Raw genomic sequence first — 17,302 nt, forward strand, 5'->3', positions numbered from 1 at the left:
AGGCCGGGTGGACGTACCGCCGAATTGCTCAACACGTGGGGCGTGAGGTCTCCACAGTACATCGATGTCGTCGCCAGTGGTCGGCGGAAGGTGCACGTGCCCGTCGACCTGGGACCGGACCGCAGCGACGCACGGATGCACGCCAAGACCGTAGGATCCTACGCAGTGCCGTAGGGGACCGCACCGCCACATCCCAGCAAATTAGGGACACTGTTGCTCCTGGGGTATCGGCGAGGACCATTCGCAACCGTCTCCATGAAGCTGGGCTACGGTCCCGCACACCGTTAGGCCGTCTTCCGCTCACGCCCCAACATCGTGCAGCCCGCCTCCAGTGGTGTCGCGACAGGCGTGAATGGAGGGACGAATGGAGACGTGTCGTCTTCAGCGATGAGAGTCGCTTCTGCCTTGGTGCCAATGATGGTCGTATGCGTGTTTGGCGCCGTGCAGGTGAGCGCCACAATCAGGACTGCATACAACCGAGGCACACAGGGCCAACACCCGGCATCATGGTGTGGGGAGCGATCTCCTACACTGGCCGTACACCACTGGTGATCATCGAGGGGACACTGAATAGTGCACGGTACATCCAAACCGCCATCGAACCCATCGTTCTACCATTCCTAGACCGGCAAGGGAACTTGCTGTTCCAACAGCACAATGCACGTCCGCATGTATCCCGTGCCACCCAACGTGCTCTAGAAGGTGTAAGTCAACTACCCTGGCCAGCAAGATCTCCGGATCTGTCCCCCATTGAGCATGTTTGGGACTGGATGAAGCGTCGTCTCACGCGGTCTGCACGTCCACCACGAACGCTGGTCCAACTGAGGCGCCAGGTGGAAATGGCATGGCAAGCCGTTCCACAGGACTACATCCAGAATCTCTATGATCGTCTCCATGGGAGAATAGCAGCCTGCATTGCTGCGAAAGGTGGATATACACTGTACTAGTGCCGACATTGTGCATGCTCTGTTGCCTGTGTCTATGTGCCTGTGGTTCTGTCAGTGTGATCATGTGATGTATCTGACCCCAGGAATGTGTCAATAAAGTTTCCCCTTCCTGGGACAATGAATTCACGGTGTTCTTATTTCAATTTCCAGGAGTGTATGATTCTTCTCTGATATGAGACAATAACGGGTTCTCCATTATTAACTAGTGCATTAACATTCGGCAACAGAAATTTATAATGTTCCTGATGGTCTCCCAATCAGCTTCCTGAGAACACTGATTTGTTGATAATTGAAATGTTTCCTGTTGTTTTACTAGACACCAATTCCAATATTCAGCACTCAATGACACTGACGTTTCATAATATAACTAATAATTTTTCATAACGAACTGTCAGAGAACTACAGTTACCTGCCAAAATCTGTAACTTTCAATTTTTACCACTGCTTTCAAGGAAATAGTTGCTGATTAAACATGCCTGACTGATGCAGGCCAAGTCTTACTGATTAAATCTTAAAGTAGTTTTATGGGTTATTTTATGAAACATATAACCAAATAAATAATATCACTCTTGGTGGTTGTAAATGTCAAGAAATCAGTTTATTTTTTTACTGAGAGGGTTGGTCATTTTACCCAAAATCAGTGTTACATGAGTCTCCTTATCAAGTACAAAATATAAAAATGGATGCGTTGCATAAAATCTCTCGATTGGTCCATAAGCAGTTAGCTCACCTGTGAAAACAAGCAAATCATTTTTATATTTTCATGCTTAGACTGTATTGCAAAATAAACATTCCTATAGTATGAAATTTTTGTAAAGAGAGAAATGTTCAATTTATTTTTAAAAAAAGCCTCCAGGAAACAGTTATTATGTTACCGTATTTACTTTGATGAAGTTTCAAAATTGAGAAAGAAGTGTTCCTTTCTTTTTGCTATTTTGAAACATGCAGAAATCAAGGTTTATTGTAAATTTTTTTGTCAGATTCTTATTAACAGAGGAATTGTAATGTACATCTTCCAAAAGCTCATAATACACGAAATTCTTACTGCACAAGAGTAACTACAATGAAAACCCTCTTAATTGTCCAGATGGGCTATACGGTAATATTATTTTTTCAAAAGTGTTTAACTTATGTATGGCTTACATAGTCTGTGGCTGCTGTGTATTGTTAAGTGACTATGTAAGTGTGACAAGCAGCCACAAAAACTGGTTGATGACAGTGCAGGTCAAAGTATGGTACAAATTACCACAGTAAACAAATAAGGATGAACAACCAATAGATCTGGGAAACATGAGTTGAGTAATTAAAAAAAAAAACAGTGAAGAAGTTTGTTAGACTTGAGCAAGTAAATGATTTGTATTGATTGTTAAGAGACACCTGATTAATGATTATATTTTGAAGCTGAAAAATTACAGAAAAATCCTAAGATAAAATTTGCAGAGGTTCATATGATCTGAGAATCAGGACATTGATTTAGCATTTATTGTGTTTTGAACAAGATTCATCGATATTCCAATCATAAAAAGAAAAAAGATTCATGGAATATTTCTTGTAGCAAATTATTTTAAAGTCATCTTTTCCATTGTGTGTCTAATTAGCAATTACTGTACCAACATCACCACTACTGTTGTTCACAAGCATGGAGTAGAAACAGTTAGAGAAAATTACTTCCTCATGGTGAAAGATCTACCAATTTATTGGTAGAAGTATTTAATAACTATGAGATATCAGTAATGAAACATGGACAGAACTGCAAAAGTCAGTCAGAAAAAAAAATATAACTTGACAAACTGGGCTGAATGATCCAGCTAATCACTGAATTGCCAACAGTGAAGATGGGTGTTGATCTTTCAACTTTACTATTGTATCTGTTGATGTTATTTGCAACTAAGTACATGTCAAGTAAAGGTCAATCATAAAAAGTAATATTTATTTATGAATCAAAAACTGATATTATTACATTCTCTTCAAAGTTCAGATAAATAATTTGGGCCTACATGGTTTTCAGTTGAGCTGTTGTCCATAGAGTTGTTAGTAGGTTTTTGAGGTGAAGTGTTATTAAGAATCCCTAATGTTTTTGTGACACTATTAGCTAGATTTCACAAAGAACAATGACCTTTTCCAGTCTTCAGGTTACTTAGAAGTAACAATTATTTTCAGGTGAGTGTTAGTTATATAACAATACAGACAGAGTATGCTCTTGTGGCGTCGATAGGTCACATCGGCAACGTAAACCATGATCTTTGAACTCTAACTGCTCTGACAAGCCGCCATGTTAATAGTCCAGTCAGCCTTTGTACCTTGTACAGTGTACACGTGTAGCTTTCTTTGTGCTGAAATATATGTATGTATAGACATTTATGGGAACAGTTTGTTGCATATACAGTTATCCGTATTCCCATTTCCCATATTGGTGACCCCGAAGTTTCTACTTCTTCCGCAACTTCCGTGCTGGCTGTGTGGAATCAACAGGTTTTACATTCGGCGCCATGGCTGCCTCACCCAACATTTTATTTGAGGATTTGGAGGCTCAGCTACTACTATCAGGCCACTCTAATCCCCTGCCAATGGTTGTTGCACCACTAACGGACTGTGATTCGCAATCTCCAACGAAGTTAACCTCAAAATTTGCAGCTCTACAATGGCCAATTGTTACGCCATTACCTGAGACAATGGACTCAGATTTTATGTCACGGGACTGTGCATGCCAACATGTGAAAGGTGAAGTGGACGATTTCCAGAATCGTGTAACGATCAATCACTTGTGTAGTGTTCAAAGGGACACAAATTCGCACACGTGCTTTGATCCTCTATGCACTGCAATATTGGTTACAGTAGTGCTGTGTGCAACGCCATTCATGCAAAGCGCTCACGCAGTCAACTGCTATCAAGCTATGCCAGTTTCGCCTTCCTCACAATTTAATAACAGACATTTTTATACATCAAGTTCGGCAGGCTCAACCACCAGATCTGTCGCTCAGTTTCTCGACCACATGGATTCAAGCACACCCGACGGTGCTTCACCATCCAGGAACGTTGTACCATGACAATGTGACTGCCAGCAGGTTTCACCAGTGATTTATAGTTCTACCGCACCAGGTGTGTTTCCGATGTGTACAGAAAATTCTTGATGTTGCTACACCAAGTACCAAACCATCCCTCCGCCAGCCTCCCCTCACTCACGGGGGGCCCCAATTCCGACCATAAAGCCGCTCGCTTCTTCTGCAGTGCCGTGTGCACCTGCCATGCTGGCCATCCGCATTTTTTCCAAGGTGGACAAATTAAGTACTGTGCCTTTAACCAGTTTACGGGCCTACCTCACACACCGCTCATCCGTTCGTTCCCATGGTACTGACTGTGCCTGCCACATCATGCTTCCATGACTCATCAGGGACATTTCAACTGGCCATTGCTCGGGACATGTTTGCTAGTAACACGCCCACGCCAGTAATGTTGGGTTATAGGACAGCCTATCTACTCTACTCTACATCCATACTGCGCAAGCCACCTGACGGTGTGTGGCGGAGGGTACCCTGAGTACCTCTATCGGTTCTCCCTTCTATTCCAGTCTCGTATTGTTCGTGGAAAGAAGGACTGTCGGTATGCTTTTGTGTGGGCTCTAATCTCAATGATTTTATCCTCATGGTCTCTTCGCGAGATATACGTAGGAGGGAGCAATATACTGCTTGACTCCTCGGTGAAGGTATGTTCTCGACACTTCAACAAAAGCCCGTACCGAGCTACTGAGCGTCTCTCCTGCAGAGTCTTCCACTGGAGTTTATCTATCATCTCCGTAACGTTTTCGTGATTGTTAAATGATTCTGTAACGGAGTGCGCTGCTCTCGGTTGGATCTTCTCTATCTCTTCTATCAACCCTATCTGGTACGGATCCCACACTGCTGAGCAGTATTCAAGCAGTGGGCGAACAAGCGTACTGTAACCTACTTCCTTTGTTTTCAGATTGCATTTCCTTAGGATTCTTCCAATGAATCTCAGTGTGGCATCTGTTTTGCTGACGATCACCTTTATATGATCATTCCATTTTAAATCACTCCTAATGTGTACTCCCAGATAATTTATGGAATTAACTGCTTCCAGTTGCTGACCTGCTATTTTGTAGCTAAATGGTAAGGGATCTATCTTTCTATGTATTTGCAGCACATTACACTTGTCTACATTGAGATTCAATTGCCATTCCCTGCACCATGCGTGAATTCGCTGCAGATCCTCCTGCATTTCAGTACAATTTTCCATTGTTACAACCTCTCAATACACCACAGCATCATCTGCAAAAAGCCTCAGTGAACTTCCGATGTCATCCACCAGGTCATTTGCGTATATTGTGAATAGCAATGGTCCTATGACACTCCCCTGCGGCACACCTGAAATCACTCTTACTTCTGAAGATTTCTCTCCATTGAGAATGACATACTGCGTTCTGTTATCTAGGAACTCCTCAATCCAATCACACAATTGGTCTGATAGTCCATATGCTCTTACTTTGTTCATTAAACGACTGTGGGGAAGTGTATCAAACGCCTTGCGGAAGTCAAGAAACACGGCATCTACCTGTGAACCCGTGTCTATGGCCCTCTGAGTCTCGTGGACGAACAGCGCGAGCTGGGTTTCACATGACCGTCTTTTTCGAAACCCATGCTGATTCCTACAGAGTAGATTTCTAGTCTACAAAAAAGTCATTATACTCGAACATAATACATGTTTCAAAATTCTACAACTGATCGACGTTAGAGATATAGGTCTATAGTTCTGCACATCTGTTCGATGTCCCTTCTTGAAAACGAGGATGACCTGTGCCCTTTTCCGATCCTTTGGAATGCTACGCTCTTCTAGAGACCTACGGTACACCGCTGCAAGAAGGGGGGCAATCCTATCACAGGACAGCAGGCCTTCCAAGATACGCTGAAGGTAACCCCACCCCCCACCCCTCCCCTGTGCTTGTGGAGCACCTTTTCGAGTTACATCAGGTGACTGACAACAACTCTAAATTTCTATGTCTCGTCACGCACCTCCATGACCACTCAGATTTAATTTGTGGCCTCGTTTCGCCACCACTGCCACCAAAATACGAGTTTGCCAAGAAGATAATATTGGACCGCCTCGCCTGCTCACCACAGGAATTAATAAAATAATCAAGATCCTGTACACGGAACACCTGGGGGACCCCACTCTGTCACAACTCTGGCGCCGCCTTCGGCTACTTGTGAGTGAACACACAATGCCGGACGTTACGCTGTGGGTGGTATAGTTTGCCAAGTTACCTGCTGACCTGCAGATACACCTGCTACTGCACTCTTTCGAGCCTAACGTCTCTCGCCTTTGCATCGCAGATCAGCTGTATGCCATACTGCGACAAAAACCACCAGCACACCTCTCACCGCTAGTTGGCACTACGCCTCCTGTTTACTGGCCATCTGTGGGCAGAGGCAGGACTCGTTCTGCCTCCATGCCATCTACACCACTGGGCAAACTCATTGGCTCTCTCCTCTTTCTGAGCACTCAAGAATCGCACATGCACCATACGTCGTGGTTTACATTCTGGAAGAGATCAATGAGGACAAACCACCTCTGCTGTCACAATCATCGCCGCCGCCACATCTGGCTCATCCTTACTGTTGGTACCACAAGATTTTCGGGGATGAGGCCAAGAAGTGCAGATTACCTTGCCAGCATCCAAACGCCAACCGCAGGATCTAAAAGACGCCGAGTCCTGCGGGGAACTTCACAGGCGTCCTCAAACATTGCACTCTGTCCACTCGTCCTCTCAGCCAAGCAGTCGTTTATACGTGACCGACATTTCATCCAGACTTGTTTTCGTAGTTGACACAGCTGCTGAAATATCCATCATACCTACATTGTTGGCTGCTCCCGTTTTTTCACTGACGAAGTTACTTTTATGCGCTGTCAATGCATGAACATTACAAACTATCTGCTCTGCTAAAGTTATGGTGCATCTGTCTCCTTCTCTACATTTCCCATGGACTTTTTACATCCCTGACATTGACTAACCAATTCTTGGTATGGATTTCTTGTCCCATTATAAACTCTCCCCGAACATAGTCCAAGGTTCAGAGCTACACCACTCTTCTGACACTCAGATACCGTACTCAGGCACTTGTGCTCGTCATTCCATTTCTGTTGCGACACAGATTTGGTTTACGAGTGCTCCACCCTTGCGGACAACATTGTGACCTGTGTCACTAATCTACTGTCAGAGTATGACACAGTGGTGCAACTTTGTCAGCAAAACAACGAGTTGAAACAACGCATTGCTCACACTTTCGACAAGCTCACCGCAGCTCATACCTCGCTGCTGCAACTGCAATCCAAGTTCCTTCACCTGATCAACCTTCATCAGCAAGCACCAGCACCGACATTTATCAGGTTAGTTCAAAAACATTCATTGCATGTGACGATTCATGTTCAGTGATCTCAGCACCCACCACACACCCGCTACGAGCAGTGCCATGTGTTTCAAACAGTGCTTCTAATGACAGTCGCATGCGTGATGCAAACACACCCCACCATGCAGGCAGCCGCCCCACGTGTTGGTAAACATTCCCCCTCTCTCATGTGCCAACCACGTGATTCGGTGGCCATCGCCATTCCCCGCATGACGCCACCGCTTCTCTCGCCCGCGCCAGTTACTCAAGGAGTTACTCAAGGCAAAGCTAACAACAGACAGTCGCTGCACATTCCGATCCGCTCCTTGCTGTGTGTGCAGCCAACCTCTCTTAACAAGCACACGCCATGCTCATGTAATAGGCATGTGATTTTCGTGCTGCCTTTTCCCACTCGCGCTAATGGATATGCCTCATCGCGCCCCACTCATCCCAAAACTTCACATCAGGATGTTACTCAGCCTCGTGTGCAGTTCTCAGTCTCTTCCATCACTGACATAATGACACACAAGATAATTACCACTGTCAGCCCTCCTATTAGGCACAAGGTTAGATGCCTCAACCCCATTAAGTTGCGTGCGGCCCGGAAGCAAATTAACGAACTTCTGGAGGCAGGCATTCTACAGCCATCGGACAGCAATTGGTCTTCACCGGTTCACCTTGTCACCAAACATGATTGTTCTTTTCAAATGTGTGGTGATTACAGACACTTAAATGCTCGTATCATCATGGACAATTACCCAGTGCTGAACATAAACGATTTCACGCATATGCTATTGGGCGCTGCAATGTTAAGTGTGATTGACAGTATACGTGCCTATCAACAGATTCCAGTAGCGCCGAAAGACATTCCAAAGACTGCTATCATCACGCTGCTCAGTTTGTTCCAATACAACTTCATGCCATTTGGTTTAAAGCATGTGGCACAAACGAGGCAATGTTTCATTGACTCAGTCCTATGACGGTTCGAGTTCTGCTTTGCATACATGGATGACATCTCATTTTCAGCAAGTTGACAGAGGACCATGAAGATCATTTATGCCATGTCCTCCAGACCTTGAACTCCAACAGTGTCAAGGTCAACAAAGATAAATTCCAATTGCGCCAGTCTTCTGTGACATTTTTGGGTTACACGGTCTCAGCAGACAGAATACTGCCTCCCAAATCCTGCATGTGCAGGCTATCACGTCATTTCTATCCCCAGCTATGTACAAAGAACTCCGACATTTCCTGGGTACTATAAATTACTACCGCCAACATCTACCTTCTGCCGCCGCCATGCAGGACCCGCTGGCGGACTCGATTCCCGGCAAACATTCTTCGGGCCTTAAGTCAGTCCATTGGAGGCCTTCAGGGCTCTAAAGACAGCGTTAACTCTTGCTGTTGTGCTCACCCACCCCGATCTGTCTGCCAAGTTGTTCATCACTACGGATGCTAGCGACATCGCAGTTGGGGCAGTATTACAGTAACGCAAAGGTGACATGGTTTCACTCCTTCATTTCTTCTCTAAAAAACTGTCTACAGCACAGAAGAAATATTCTGCTTTTGATAGAGAACTTCTGGCGGTCTATGAAGCCATCAAACACTTTGGCTCTGACATCGAGGGCCTTTCTTTCTTCATCTTTCGACATGGTCTCTCAGTTTACTATGGACGTACACTACATCAAAGGCACGGAAAATATCCCCCCCTGATTCTTTTCGCGGATCAATACTGTCTCACGCATCATCGATTTATCTGACCTTGCCTCTCTCCAGGCCTCTGATGAGGAATATCAAGCTCTCTTCATGAATCCTCAGACATCGCTTGTGTTTACCAAAGCCAAGTTCCCCAGCGTTTTGGATGAAGTGTGGTGCGACTCTTCTACTGGCACTTTGCGACCGTTGCTCCCTCCCACGTTGCACTGACAAGTCTTCGATGCCTTGCATAAACTCGCCCAACCTGTTGTCCACACCACCACATGCCTCATCACCGAGCATTTTGTTTGGAAAAATGTTAAGCAGGACTGTTAAACCTGGGCACGCAGCTGCATTTCCTGCCAACACAATGAAATCGGACGCCACACCTCTCCCCCCCTTGGCAAGCTTGACATTCTGCAAGAATGTTTTCATCATGTACATATCGACCTTATCAGCCCTCTGCCACTGTCAGAGGGCCACAGATATATCCTCTCCACAATCAACCGCATGTCTCATTGGGTGGAAGCTGTTCTTTTACCCAAGGTCACAGCAGAAACCATGGCCAAGGGATCTGCCTCATCATGGATCGCTAGGTTCGATTGCCCATCCACCATCACCACCCACCAGGGTTGACAGTTCAAGTCTGCACTTTTCAAGATTCTCTGTAACCTTTGCAGTAAAAAAAAAAATTCATACAACAGCCTACCACCCGCAAAGCAATGGTTTAGTGGAACGATGGCACCGCACCCTTAAAACAGCACTCAGGTGCCATGACTGCCTCTGGTCTGAGGTGCTTCCTTGGGTGTTACTCGGTCTCTGTTCGACCTTTAAACCTGACTTACAGGGAACCATCTCTGAATTCAGTGAGAACCCAGTTCTACCCGGGGAACTTATCCTGCCTTAAGCACTCGTGGATTTCCCCACCTCCCCAGATTTTATTAGTAGAATGCGCACCCACTTTAGACATGCATGGTACACCTGCCTGTCAGCCATTCCTCCCCGGACACTTACGTGCCAACCGGACCCATCATATGCTCCCACATTATGCTCAGGGCCGATTCCATTAGACAACCCCTGCAATCCCCATACCTCAGCCCCTTTGAAGGACTCCAGAGGGGCGAGACGATGTTCAACATTATGGTTAAAGATCACCCACAGACTGTTTCGTTACACAGGCTCAAGCCTGCTTTTGTGGACTCCGACACCTCTCTGCCGTCCCAGTCAGACCATCTGGACGAATTTTCCATTGCCAAGCCCGATAATGAATTAGCTAATCCCATGGTAGGGTCTTCTCCTTCCGATGATTCATCACCGCAGTTCGCGGGTTTCCCAAGCAAGTCGTCATCAACCCCATGCGCAGTGTTTGATTACGTTTCATCTACTGGAGAGATTTCCTCCCCAACTTTCAATCTGCACTGCAATGTACCACCTAACTGTGTCGACAATGTGTCGATTGTCACTTTCGACGACCATGTGCTCGTGCTCCTTACAGACACTGCAGACTTGACACTCAACGAGGAACTAGATGGAAAGATAGTGCATAGCCTGTCCCTCCCCCGAGAGTGTGATCCATCAAGAGTTCATGCATTCATCTCCTCGGACGGCTCGATCTGCATTAGAGGCAGGCATGCTCGCACGCCGCACCCCTCCCCACATCTCTACTCCTGGGCTGGCCAACGCATTGCCTGCCCCCACTGGCTGTCTGATTACAATGTGGATCTGCATCCCATCACCACGCCTTCGCACGCCACCCTGACTGAGCTGGAGCTTCCAGTCATTTGCCTGCCGCCTCGCAATACTCACTTCAAAGGCTTCACAGGCCATACTCTGTACTGTGGAGGGGGGGGGGGGGCTGTGTTGTGTTGATAGGTCACATCAACCACGTAAATCATGATCTTTGAACCGTAACTGCTCTGACGAGCCGCCATATTATTAGTCCAGTCAGCCTTTGTACCTTGTATAGTGTACACGTGTAGCTTTCTTTGTGCTGAAATATATGTATGTATAGACATTTATGGGAACAGTTTGTTGCATATACAATTATCCATATTCCCATTTCCCATACTCTAAAAAGAGGAAAAGAACCTTAGGGTCAAACTAAATATAATTCTACATGAGAGGTTGTCCTCAGTTGTGGGCATATTTTATGTACTCCTTGACACATTCTTATTTTACAAAAGGAGGTCTACTGGAATGAGGTGGAAGTCTAGAAGAACTAGAGGATAGAGAATGGTTAAAGTAATAATGGTTTTGTGATGTCTCACGTTCACGGGAACACAAAACTGCACTGCAAAAGTTACAAGAAGTAATGCTAAGAGAAGAAATAATGGCAGATGTGATACCAGCATCAAAAGCAAAGTTGACAGTTTACAAAATAAATAAAAGTGTTTCTCAAAAATCAACTACACAAAGAAAAGATAACTATAAAGAAGTTGAGATGCTAAAGAGAAGAAGAAGACTTTCAAAGTTCAGGCAAAAGAGACGTCAAGGAACGGTAAGCCTAAAAGTTGGTCATGCAAATAAGAAAACCTGTTGAAATTCATATTCTGACTCCTAGAAAACCAATTACGTATGAACTCGCTGGAACAGTCAGAGTACACATGTAAATTAAACTGTAAACACAAGAACTGCTCAGAATAGTAAGACATAATACTTACCATTTTGTGAATCCATATAATTTCTGATGTTAACTTTGATGGTTTGTTCAATGTTTCGTACATAAAGCTCTGGATCATCACTCATACCAGTCAGATTTGCTCTTTTGGGATCAAAAATGTCCCAGATGCCTAACTGAAATAGTTAATTGAAAACAAAGTTTATATACTGTTATGTATCATGCACAATAAACACATTTATAACCCAACCAAATGAAAAGGCAATTGGTGCATTTTGCTACTGTCAGAAGAACAGACACCACATATATATAATTAGGCAATGACGGCCAATGATAGCTTCAGTGCAGATGCACACCAAGCCCGAACTCTTATAGGAATTGGCAAAATGCCATGAGTAATGAGGGTAATGGACAAGAGGCACTACATTAGTAGTGTGTGGATAGATTGGGAATTTGAGTCTGACAGGGGGCGTGCTAGCTTAGTGCATGCAGGTGGGATGACCACTGTGTTCTGATAAACAGCACATCTGCCTAGTGAGCACGAGACCTGGGTTCAAATCCCAGTGTGGCACAATTTTTCAACTTCCTAATTGATTTAAATCAATACCCACTCACAGCCAATGTCTGTAACTCTTTTGTGGCTTAATTCATAGTGATCGCAGGATCCAGATTGTGTCTGTTCTTTCAGACATGTCCAAAAGAACAGACACCCTGAAAACTATTCCTAGCTTATGGAACTATTATTTCCTTTCTCATGGAGAAGAGAGGTAGGTTGGGGGCATGTCACTTATACTCCAGAATTAGACAACCCATCTGTTATGAGAACAAAGGGGAAATACAGATGACAGTGTCATCTTTAAAAACTGCATATGTTCATATACTACTGTAAATAACATGTGCAATGTCATATACAACAGTGACATGAGAAATTTTAAGCATGACAATCTGTAGGGAATGTTACATTTAATCCCTTAGAACAAGGTTGCACATCTAGAATGTACACTGCCACAGTGTATCATATTTGGATATCCAATCGAATCAAATCAATATAATGTAGAGTACACAAAAAGTATAATTTTGTAAATAAACAGTGTAAAGTCACATACTGTTCATCTAACAATTGAGATCACCAATAATCTGTCTTTTGAGCATTTTTCTAATCGGAAATCAGGATAAGGAACAAACAGTGCCTTAAAATTGAGATAGCTTACCTACCAGGAGGGGATGAATGATTGTGTACACAAATACAAGAATTTGTTATGGAGGCATTCACACATTTTAACAAGGGATACTGTCTTGAATGAAATAGACACTGTGCACAATAAACCCTATTTAAATAAAACAAAGATCATTTAAATTGATTCATAATGGGGAACTTAATTATTGTCAGCTATTTGATCTTAATGCTGATACATTAATATACCTTTTTTAGGGATGTTGACAGAGAAATATCACCATCTGCCATAAATGTTGGTATGACAGCATTCACTCTTGTGAGAACCAAAGCTTCATACACCAGCCGCAGTGGATATAAACTTAGAGAGTATATGAGGCTTTTTAATCCACATTTGTCCACTGGCAAAATTAAGAGAAGCTTATACTTATCATTCTGAAATACAGAGTACAAGACAAATTTTCATTAAAATAAAGTGTAATTTTTGTAAGATCATTCAGTCCTAAAAGTAAAGTTCAGAAGTAACATTACACACTATTACACAAAAGATGGAAAAACCTGCACACTACTGAACAATACAAGAACAGGCTCCTCAAAACCACAAAACAATTGAGGAAACTTTTGAACTTTGTGTGTCATTACAAAAACTGATATGTTTAGCTTCTTGTTGGATCTGTTACAACTGCTACTGTGTTTGTTATAAAGGGAGTTACACAATATAGAAACTTCATTGTAGTCAATGCACAGCTCTCTTTTTGCACACAATACAAACCAACTGTTTTCTTTTATGTACAACCAATGATATACTGTGATATGGGATAAGTTTGATCAGTTATCTGCTGATCAAAATGCACTCAACTTCAAATAGTGCTTCACTTTCCATGCCTCCTGTTAGTTTCCTGTCTCACAAACCTTCCTGAGTTTTTCTCTCATTCTGGTGCTATAAACTCATTTCACATTATTTTCTTAACTGTCACGCTCTGTCTTACTCTCTTGCTTGCCTCTACAGAACCCACTCAGTCTTTGTATTCTTATCTTCCTCCATTGCCATTTTTTCATCAGCCTAAGTCTATCTCCAACTATGCAATGTTTGGAAAGTATTCTCTTAAGTTTTCCCAATGAATCAGTTGTCTGTTTTGATCTCAGTTTTCCAACAGGGTGCAGTCATTTATGTAACATGACATTTCAACAGCATAACTTGCCATCATCTTCAGGTGGCACCTGGAGAATAAGTGCCTTTGTTGTATTGCACCTCCTTTACACTCTTATCACTCCCCTCATATACCCTCACTACCTGGTCACACGCCTCATCAGCTGGATTGGTGTGTGTTGGTGTGGATGGGAGTGGGGGAGTGGGAGGAAGGGGGGGGGGGAGGGGGGTAGCGTAGCCACAGTCACCAAATTCTGGGTGCAAGCCCTGGTCCCTCAGTGCTTCTACTGCCCCTATCAATCACAGAAGTCTCTCTTGTGTGACGCTGTGACTTTAGCTGGCTGAGGATTGGGTCCCACACCTTCCTGAGAGTTAAGCCACTGGCTTTATTGACCAGGCTGTTGGCCTCTCATATTTCAATGGCCTCTTTAGAATGAAGTCACAAAATAATGAATTCTATTGTAGCACTTCCATTTGTTCATATTTCATTGAGTCCACTGTAGCTATGCAATGTTCCAAAACCACAGTTTTTGTTGGTTGCTTGAGTTTGGTATGTCTCCTGTACCCCTGGCAACTTTCCTTGACTGTCCACATAGTCTGCCCAATGTAGGCCTTACCACATTGAAGATGAGAAGGAAGAAAAAGAATGTTAAAAAACAAATGACAAAAGATGGAATGTAACTGAGAAAGGTGTACAATACGAGAATTGATAATTATAACATGAAATAGTTGATTTGAGGCAAAACAAATTAAATTTAGAAATGAAGCAGTTGCTGTCTAGTGTGCTTGACATCCATTGGGTGTAGAATCTCAGAATATATTCTGAGTACAAACATAATGAGGTAGGTCGAACAGAGCAACCTCCTCCTTGCCAACCAGCATGGACTTTAAAATACAGATCATGTGAAACCCACCTCGCACTTTTCTCTTAAGATACCCTAGATCAAGGCAGTCATGTATATGCAGAATTTCTCAATTCCCAAAGAGCATTTGATTCCGCATCACACCTATGCTTATTATCAAAAGTACAATCATTTTGGATAACAGGCGAAATACGTGACCAGATTGAGGATTTCTTAGCAGGGAGTACACAGCATGTTATTTTGGATGGAGAGTCTTTGGTAGTATAGAAGTAACTTCAGGTGTACCCCAGGAAAGTTTATTAGGACGCCTGCTGTTCATACTGTATATTAATGATCTTGCAGACACATCCTGGAATATTGCTCAGGTGTATGGGACCTGTACTAGATAGAACAAGCAGTGGATATTCAACGTATACAGAGAAGGGTATCACAAATGGTCACAGCTTTGTTTGACCTGCAGAGGGGTGTCACTGAGATGTTTAAATAACTGAACTGGCAGACTCTTGAAGGTATACAAAAATTATCCCAAGAAAGTCTACTGACAAAGTTTCACATACTGCCTTTAAATGATGACTCTAGGAATACACTAAAACCCCATACATATCACTCCCTTAAGGACTGTGAGGATAAGGTTTGATTAATTACAGCACACACAAAGGCAGGTAAACAATAATTTTTCCTGCACTCCATATATGAATGGTATGTAGAAATACCCTAATAACTGGTACACTGGGATTTATACTCTGGCATGCACTTCACAGTGGTTTGCAGAGTATAGATCTAGAAGTAAATAAAGCAATGGTGAAATAAAAGCTATAGGCTGTGAGTGAGGTGTTAAATATAAATAAATAGGAACATGCATATTTTATGAGTCAAGAAAGATGCCTAGTGATGAGACTGTGTCATGAATAGAACTGAAACAAAATAGCAGCAACAGTTAGTGGGATTTCACATCTTTGCCACTGAATTTATAACAAAACTGATAATATATGTGATTGCAGGCTTTCTCAGCATATTCCATGATGAAGTCTTCTCAGGTGACCATCTGAGTGATGGCTTCATCTTGTTGCAATGTTTCAATGAGTTTTGTACCCATCATCTTCAAGCAAAACATTGTGATAAGATAATACGAGGGTTGTTTTTTAAGTAAGGGCTGTTCGCGCATATAGTTCCGTAGTTCGCGCGGACGCCACAACAAGCCACCACGCCATTTGCCGGCATCCTTCCCACTCACACTGATGCAAGTTGCAGCTCTGTAGCTGACATGTACGCACCGCTCTGCTACTTTATAATGTTTACGATTATTGAATCGCCCTCCGCGTGTGAGATACGGTCAGTGATACGTTTTTTGACCGCGAGAAGCCTATCAGCTGCAGAAATTCATCGGCAGTTAACAGAAGTTTATGGCTTGAATGCAATGAGTGAAGGTAAAGTGCATCAATGGGTTAGAGAGTTTAAAAATGGCCGTCAAAACGTCCATGACGAAGAACGCTCAGGCCGGCTCTCTGTGATCACTGATGATTTGGTGGCTGCAGTCAAACCAAAGATTCGCGAGGACAGAAGATTCACAATTTCCACTCTTTCTTTGGAATTTCCACAAGTTTCAAGATCGGTTTTGTACAAAATTGTGTCTGAAAACCTAAACTTTAAGAAACTGTGTTCTCGGTGGGTACCCAGACTCCTCACAGAGGACCACAAAGGGAAGAGATTTGCACTTCATTGGACTTTTTGATTCATTACAAGGAAGAAGGGGATGACATGTTGAGTCAAATTGTCACTGGAGATGAAACATGGGTATCCCATATCACTCCCGAAAGCAAGCGACAATCGATGGAATGGCGACACACAACCCTCACCCATCAAGGTCAAAGCCAAACAGATGCTGTCAAAGCGCAATATTATGGCAACTGTGTTCTGGGACCGGTGCGGTGTTTTGCTAGTGGACTTTATGCCACGAGGAACGACAATCAACTCAGATGCCTACTGTGCAACTCTAAAGAAGCTCCACAGAGCAATTCAAAACAAAAGGTGCGGCATGCTGACAAAAGGAGTTTTGCTCCTGCACGATAACATTAGGCCTCACACCTCTCAAAAGACTCGGGATTTGATCGATTCTTTTGGCTGGGAAGTTTTGGACCATGCACCATACAGCCCTGACCTTGCTCCTAGCGATTTTCACCTTTTCTGGTACCTGAAACACCATCTTGGCGGGCAGCGCTTCAATGACGACGATGAAGTGAAAGCGGCCGTGAACTCTTGGCTGTCGGAGCAGGCGGCCGAATTCTTTGAAGAGGGAATTAAAAACTTAGTTGTACGGTATGACAAGTGCTTCAATAAACAAGGCAACTATGTAGAAAATAGGTAAAAGTGTGTAGAATCAGAAAATAAAAGTTTTTTTACAAAAGTATTTGTATCTTTTTTTAAAATAAAAACGGCCCTTACTTAAAAAACAACCCTC

General features: G+C 43.4%; 1 protein-coding gene across 4 annotated transcripts in view; it reads right to left on the reverse strand.

Moving 5' to 3' along the window:
- Positions 1 to 1,516: 1,516 nt before the first annotated feature.
- The window catches only part of LOC126236400 (uncharacterized), a 115,011-nt gene continuing 99,225 nt past the window's right edge, over positions 1,517 to 17,302 (reverse strand). For all 4 annotated transcript variants that reach the window (XM_049945688.1, XM_049945689.1, XM_049945690.1 and 1 more), the window contains 3 exons: positions 13,081 to 13,266; positions 11,701 to 11,833; positions 1,517 to 1,677 (listed from right to left, as the gene is read on the reverse strand). In XM_049945688.1, coding sequence (XP_049801645.1) covers positions 1,541 to 1,677; positions 11,701 to 11,833; positions 13,081 to 13,266 — 456 coding nt within the window. In that variant the 3' untranslated portion in view covers positions 1,517 to 1,540. The remainder of the gene's footprint in view (positions 1,678 to 11,700; positions 11,834 to 13,080; positions 13,267 to 17,302) is intronic.

This window comes from Schistocerca nitens, chromosome 2 (genome assembly GCF_023898315.1).
Source record: "Schistocerca nitens isolate TAMUIC-IGC-003100 chromosome 2, iqSchNite1.1, whole genome shotgun sequence".
Taxonomy (NCBI): domain Eukaryota; kingdom Metazoa; phylum Arthropoda; class Insecta; order Orthoptera; family Acrididae; genus Schistocerca; species Schistocerca nitens.